This window comes from Hypanus sabinus, chromosome 9, assembly GCF_030144855.1.
Source record: "Hypanus sabinus isolate sHypSab1 chromosome 9, sHypSab1.hap1, whole genome shotgun sequence".
NCBI classification, from domain to species: Eukaryota; Metazoa; Chordata; class Chondrichthyes; order Myliobatiformes; family Dasyatidae; genus Hypanus; species Hypanus sabinus.
Genome location: NC_082714.1, coordinates 163,025,172 through 163,032,924, shown reverse-complemented (window position 1 = coordinate 163,032,924; position 7,753 = coordinate 163,025,172). Strand labels below are relative to the sequence as shown.

The 7,753-nt window shown below is 47.2% G+C and overlaps 1 protein-coding gene across 3 annotated transcripts in view; it reads right to left on the bottom strand.

The window, feature by feature from the left end:
* LOC132399996 (embryonic polyadenylate-binding protein-like) overlaps positions 1–6,938 on the bottom strand; it is a 75,613-nt gene extending 68,675 nt beyond the window's left edge. For all 3 annotated transcript variants that reach the window (XM_059981023.1, XM_059981024.1, XM_059981025.1), the window contains exons 1-2: positions 5,134–6,938; positions 1,839–2,032 (exon numbers count right to left, since the gene is read on the bottom strand). In XM_059981023.1, coding sequence (XP_059837006.1) covers positions 1,839–2,032; positions 5,134–5,326 — 387 coding nt within the window. In that variant the 5' untranslated portion in view covers positions 5,327–6,938. The remainder of the gene's footprint in view (positions 1–1,838; positions 2,033–5,133) is intronic.
* Between the last annotated feature and the right edge of the window lie 815 nt (positions 6,939–7,753).

The window sequence follows — 7,753 nt, the reverse complement described above, 5'->3', positions numbered from 1 at the left end:
CCCCCCCCCCCAAAAACCTGTGAGCCGCGACATCAATGGACATTGTGACTCAGCACCATCTGAACTGAACATTTCAGTCTCATCCACCCTGTCAAGTGGCAACCCAGCCATTTCCCACGTCCACCAGAAAAGAAAGATAGTGCCTCTGAGACTGTCAGCATGATTGGGAACCCTCTTCACCATCAAACAAAGGACACAAGAGATTCTGCAGATGCTGGAAATCCGCGTATGTGTACACACACACACTCACACAGTGCTGGAGGAGCTCAGTAGGTCAGGCAGCATCTAGGGTGGGGGAATAAACAGTTGATATTTCGAGTAGCAACCCTGCTTCAGGACTGACAAATGATTAGGTTTTTCCTTGCAAATCTTTCCAATCCATGTACCTGTTCAGCTGTTATCTAGACTTATTGTACCTGCCTCAAACACACTCTGGCATCTCATGCCACATCAATACCACTTTTAGTTGCCACTCAAGTTTATTAAATTTGTTCCCACCTTAAACCTGTTCCCTCTTGATTCCTCAAACTTGGGAGAAAGACTGAGTGCATTAACCCATTCTCCTGAAGACACACACTCAGCATTTCAGGAACAGCTTCTTCCACTCAGTCATCAAATTTCACAATGCTTCGTAAACACTACCTCACTATTTCATACTACACGTGTGGGGTGGAGTGTACAAGGTGTACACGAGCTTAACGTGCCCATCTGGGACGGCTCACTCACCTCTGGTCCCCATCGGACACTCAGCTCTCACCTGTGGCTTCATGTAGCGGTTTGCATCGGAAAGCAGCCACACAGGCAGGCTTAGCCAGAGGGACTCATACCCTGGTCAGGTCCTAGCATGCACCGGTGGAGTGGGCGGATGAGATTTACAATAGCTGGGACGGCAGATCTGCAACACTTTGTGGAGAGTGAAGGACATGGCAAGGCACAGATCATGATACGGTCACCCACTGCAACCAAGGACGACCCCAGTTTGTGACGACTGCTCGTACCACTGGACCTGGACTGCTGAAGTCGAGAGAGTGGAACTGGCCCAGTGCAACGGCTTTTCCACTTTAAAAATTCTCCCACAGAAGTCTCCTGTCATTGTTGGATATGACAGACACACAGATATACACATTATTGTAATTAACATGGTTCCTTAAGGCTGTCATAGACAGGGGAGTTGCTGTGGACAAGCTCTCACTACCTAATAATGCTCCCAATGGCGTGCGTCTCAAACAGCCTCTGACCACTGTCCAGCTCCTGGCCTTCACGTGTGGCTTAGCTGCTAAGCCCAGTGGAACGGTTTCTCCTGACAGGAGAAGGGGCAGAAGGGGGTTACTGGTGCTTAACACTAGTTGTTTCGGGGAAACGGGGTTTGTCAGCTGTGGTTGGCTGCTCATCGAGAAGGAAAACTCTGATCTCAAACTTGTGCTGCCTTGTGGCTGTACCCAGCCACGGGGAAGGGCTTGGGTGTAAACCCCAAGGGCTAAAATCTAGAGCGGGAGTCTCTAAGGCAGTCCGATGTCGAGTCCATTGCTGACTGAAAACTCCTGTAGTGCTGTTGGTGCCAAACTGTATGGGTCTCTGCCATTCCTCTGGATTCGTCAGCTGTGTGGAGAGGGGGAGCCTGATGCGTGGACAACTTGCTCTCCGTTAGTACTGCCCAGGCTTGCGTATCTGAACAGCTAGAGGTAACATATATGGTCAACCCTGACTGATGGAGGCCTCAGAATCATATTGGCATATTGCAAAGTACTGCTGCTGCAAAACAACAAATTCCTTAACATACTGCAGGGATATGAAACCTGATTCTGAAGTTGTAACTGACCCACCAACCATGGTCTCACCTTGCAGGATAGAATGTTCCCAAACGCAGAGAATGTGTCATACAACGCCTTGTTATCAATGGATTCATCCAGGTTCTTGATGAAGATGTTTCCCACTCCCGATTTGCGCAGGGACGGATCGCGTTGAGACCACATGATGCGGATGGGGCGCCCCTTAATGACCTCGAAATTCATGGTGTCCAGAGCACGTTCAGCTGGAGGGAGAGAGCAGAGAGGTAGTGCTCCCACAGAGTAACACTGACCCAGCACCAGGGTACGCATAACCCACACCACATCACTGCACCTTATCACAGAGGTCTACATTGCAGAGTTATTGGACTCAAACAGGCCACTCAGTCCAACCTGCACATATGAGGAAATCTGCAGATGCTGGAAATTCAAACAACAACACACACAAAACGCTGGTGGAACACAGCAGGCCAGGCAGCATCTACAGGGAGAAGCACTGTCGACGTTTCGGGCCGAGACCCTTCGTCAGGACTAACCGAAAGGAAATATAGTAAGAGATTTGAAAGTAGGAGGGGAGGGGAAGGGAGGGGAAAACGCAAAATGATAGGAGAAGACCGGAGGGGGTGGGATGAAGCTAAGAGCTGGAAAGGTGATTGGCAAAAGGGGTACAGAGCTGGAGAAGGGAAAGGATCATGGGACGGGAGGCCTCAGGAGTAAGAATGGGGGGGGGGGGGGAAAGCACATGCTAACCAAGATGATTAGTCTCATTTGCCCACCTTTGGTTCATATCCTGCTAACAATCCCAGTCCATGATTTCTCCAAATGCCTTGCATTTGCTAAGGGCTCATTTCATATACCCACCACCTTCTGCTTTCTATTGGCTTCTTCTGGGCAGTGTCTTCACAAGACAGGTGGCCCCAGCTGTTATCAATACCCTTCAGAGATTGTCTGCCTGGCGTCAGTGGTCACATAGCCAGTAGTTGTGATCTGCACTGGCTGCTCGTACGACCATCCACCACCTGCTCCCACAGCTTCACGTGACCCTGATCAGGGGCTGAGCAGGTGCTACACCTTGCCCGAGGGTGACCTGCAGACTAGTGGAGGGAAGGAGTGCCTTACACCTCCTTTTGCAGAGACGTATCTCCACCCTGTCACGCAAGCAGCTCGGCACGTATGACAAGATTAAATTAATCTACTTCCTTACAAAGTACCAAGTGATTCCCTTTACTGATAGCACACGTGAAATTTTATTTTAAAACCGCAAAGAGCAGGTGATGCTGGAAGCACCCAGTAGGACAGGCAGAATCTGTGGAAAGAGGACAGTTAATATTCAGGTGCCTCCCGGGAAGGATCCTGGACTCTGAGCATTAACTGCTGAGACCACAAGATACAAGAACAAAATTCACCCATTCAACCCATCGAGTCTGCATTAAGGGGGAGAGGAAAAGGAGGAGAAATGACTGGAGGTTAGAGAAATCGACAAACACCTCACCTTTTGCCCCTCCTTCTCACCTGCACATCACCTCCCTCTGGTGCCCCTCCTTCCACTGAACTCCCCTCTCCCAACAGATTTGTTCTAGTCAGCCCTTTACCTTTCCCACCTCTCAACTCCCAGCTTCTTACTTCGTGCACCCTTCCCAACACAACTACCTTCCCCCTCACCTATCACTTGCACCTATCCCCCCCCCCGCCCCACCTTATTCTGGTTTCTGCCCCCTTCCTTTCCAGTCCTGATGAAGGGTCTCAGCCCAAAATGTTATTTCCCCTCCATAGCTGCTTCCTCCAGCTTTTCATTTCAGTTTTAAAGAGGCATCCCTGTGCCCTCAGATCCTTGATTTCCCACCAATGGAAACATCTTCTCCATGGCCACTCTATTCTGATATGTTGTCTCTCTCTCTCTCAGCAGATGCTGCCTGACCCGTTGAGTGTTTTCAGCATTTTCTTCCTGTAGATCACACTGGACACCACACAAGTAATGGGGTCCCTGTCATCTGCAGGGATATTTGAGGGAGGGTTGGGGAGTGATTGATGAAAAGGCCGCAAGAAACTTGGGGACCGCTCATTCGACACTTTCATATGAATTAATTTGGCTTCTTCCGGACCTTTACTCTTTTTATTCTTGTTCTGGTATGGAGTTCTGGAGTTTTTGACACTACCATATACATATAAACTATTATTATTGCCCATGTTAGTTTAGGTTTTTTTTTATTTCTTTAAATATATATTTTTTCTTGTATTTTGTACTTTTTTTTTCTTTTGATGATTATTTTTAATCTTTTTCATGTATAATCAATATAGATTAGATTGATTATTGTACGATCTTTTTTTTGCTGATAGTTTAATAAGATATTGTTATCTTGTTACTAATTTAATTCTGTCTAATGTAGTCATAACCTATTTAATATAATACTATGTTATGTTTTTCTTATAAAAATTAATAAAAAGATTGAAAAAGAAAGAAAGAAAAGGCCGCCATTCATAACTCTGTTCCTCAGTTGGTTTGGGGGTCACAACCGGGCCAGAATACAATTCCTTCCCCAAGGGACATACAGCACCTTTGGGCCCCATATGCAAGAAAGGATGCACTGACCTTGGAGAGAGTCAGAGGAGGTTAATGAGAATGATCCATAAATGAAAGGGTTACATACAAGGAGCATTTGATGGCTTTGGGTCTGTACTCAGAGTTAAGAAGAATGGGGGGGGGGTCAGGGTGGGGGAAATCTCATTGAACCTATCAAATACTGAAAGGCCTAGATCGGGTTTCCAGCTTGGGGTCCATGGAATAACGCCTCCCCTTGGCTAATGGCAGAAGTCCATGGCAAAAAACAGTCGGGAAACCTTGGCCAAGATAGAGTAGATGTGGAGAAGATGTTTTCTGTAGTGGGGGAGTTTAGAAGCAAAGAGAACAGCCTCAGACTACAAGGGCATACCTTTAGAACAGAGGCGAGGAGAAATTTATTTAACCAGAAGGCAGTGAATCTGTTTCCACAGGCAGCTATGGAGGCCAAGTCATTGGGTATGTTTAAAGCTGAGGTTGATTAGTCAGGGTGTCAAAGGTTACAGGGAAAAGGCAGGAGCATGGAATTGAGAGAGATAATAAATCAGCCATGATCAAATGGTGGAGCTAACTTGAAGGGTTAACTCTGTTCTGATGTCTGATAGTCATTAAGTGGGTGGCTGGGTTTTTACAATAAGCCAATGGATTCACGGGTGTGGCTGTCAAAGGCATCCTTAATTTCTTTAATTTAAATCCCCAGGTGGATTCAAATTTGCATCTCTAGATCAGTGGCCCAGGTCTCCATCTGCTCGCCCAGCCTCTTACCACCATGGCTGCCCCCACACTCACCGTCAGCCGGCTGCTGGAAGTTGATGTAGGCGTAGCCCAGCGAGCGCCGGGTGACCACGTCCCGACACACACGGATGGACATCACGGGTCCAGCAGGAGAGAACTTCTCATACAGCATGGCTTCCGTTACATCCTGGTGCAGGTCCCCGATGTACAGAGAGGCGATGGGGTATCCTGGTCCGGCTGCGTTCATCCTTGATTTTAGCTCAGTTCTGCAGGGAAGTTCAACAGGAGTAACTTAATGAGGTCCAAGGACAGGGAATTTATTTACTTAGATATAAAGTGCAGAACAGGCTCTTCCAGCCCACCAAGCTGCACTGCCTGCAACCCCCAATTCAACCCTAGTCTAATCACAGAGGATTTCCAATGACCAATTGACCTACTAACTGGGATGTCTTTAGACTGTGGGAGCAAAGTAGAACACCTGGAGAAACCCACTCATTCATTCCATGGGGAGGACGCACAACTCCTTTCAGAGGTCACCAGGGCTGAACTTAGAACGCCAGTGCCTTGAGCTTGTAATAATAACCACGATGCTACCGTGGCACCCTAAAATAGATTCTTGACTTCATAATCTACCTCATTGTGACCTTGCACCTGATTGTTCATCACTGCACTGCACTTTATCTGTAGCTGTTACACTTTATTCTGCATTCTGTTAGCTTGTTCTTCCTCAATGCGCTGTGTAACGAACTGATCTGTACAGACCGGATACAAGACAAGCATTTTTCTATATCTGGTTGGTGCTTTGCCAAGTGGCTAAGGCATTGGTCCAGTGATCTGAAGGTCGCTGGTTCAAGCCTCATGTTGCGTCCTTAAGCAAGGCACTTAACCACACATTGCTCTGCGACGACACTGGTGCCAAGCCATATTAGCCTAGTGCCCTACCCTTGGACAACACTGGTGACGTGGAGACGGGAGACTTGCCGCATGGGCAACTGCCGGTCTTCCATACAACCTTGCCCAGGCCTCGGTCAACATCAAAATCAATGGACAGCTGAAGAAGATTTACTGTATCTTAGTACACGTGATAATAATGAACCCAATGCCAATACAGGGATCGAACCTCAACCTCGGCATTATCAGTACCACCTTCTAACTATCTGAGCTAACCAATGTTCTGTAACCTTCCTGTCTCCACTTACATCCCTGGGGCCAGGACTCCCTGGGCACACTGTGGGTACACGAATAGGTGGAAATCAGCAGGTCAGGCAGCATCAATGGAGGTGATTAAACAGTTGACATTTTAGGCCAAGACCCTTCATCAGGACTGGAAAGGAAGGGGGATAGAAGCCAGAATAAGGTGGGGGGGGGAGAATGGGAAAGGGTACACATTGTCAGATGATAGGTGAGACCAGGTAAGGGAGGAAGTAAGAAGCTGGGAGGAGATAGGTGGAAGAGGTAAATGGCTGAAGAAATCTAATAGGTGAGGACAGTAGACCATGACAGAAAAGGAAGGAGGAAAAACAGAAGGGGTCTTCATTGCATCCTGATGAAGGTTCTCAGCCTGAAACATTAATTGTTTATTCCTCTCACGGATGCTGCGTTTTTCTAGTAGATTGCATATCGCTCCTTCTCCCACCCTTCTTATTCTGGCTTCTTCTCCTTTCCTTCCAGTCCCGATGAAGGGTCTCAGCCCAAAATGTCAACTGTTTATTTCCTTTCTGTAGATACTGCCTGACCTGCTGAATTCCTGCAGCATCAGCTGAATCTCGAGGATAAAGGAATCTTATGTTTGGTTTTGGATTCTGTTGGCATACCAGATGTTGGGCATGAGAGAATATAAAGTGAAAAGCAATCCCCTGGGTCTCACACCAAAGCCATAGTCAATGCAAACAAACCGGATCGTGTCTCTGAGACATTCCCTCAGTGAGAACGGGCTGTCAGGATACCTCCCACCACTGTACAGGGGTCAGCAGACAAGACGTCAGAATTAATATCACTGGAATATGTCATGAAATTTGTTGTTTTGTGGCAGCAATACATTGCAAATACATTATTAAAATTATAAACTACAATAATACAAATTAAGTAGTAGAAAAAGAAAAAAGTGAAATAATGCTCATGGGTAAAATGTAGAAATCTAATGGTGGAAGGGAAGAAGCTGTTTCTGAAATGTTGAGCGTGTGTCTTTAGGGTCCTGTCTCCCTTCCTTGACAGCAGCAGTGAAAAGAGGGGATGTCCTGGGTGATGGGGGTCCTTAATGATGGATGCTACCCTTTAGAGGCATTGCCTTTTGAAGGTGTCCTTGATGCTGGGGAGCCCAGTGCCCACGATGGAGCTGGCTGCGTTTACAACTTTCTGCAGATTTTTCTCATCCTGTGCAGTGACCCGTCCGTACCAAACAGTTGATTCGGGTTGAAGAATCAGACTGTTGCTAATGAGCAACTAAGAATACAGGAAACTGGGGAGGAGGGAGCTCAGCAGAGAAGCACAACATAGCAGCAGACCCCCACATTACCAGCTCTTCTCCAAAGACAAAACTTTTCGTCCAATTCAAAGTTCAAAGCCATTCCGATGAATAAACAACACTGAACTACAGCCAGCGGACAGCACACGACACTGGGGTGTGTGAACAGGGGACCCTTCATGTTGCGGGCTAGGGACTTTGACCAAGATT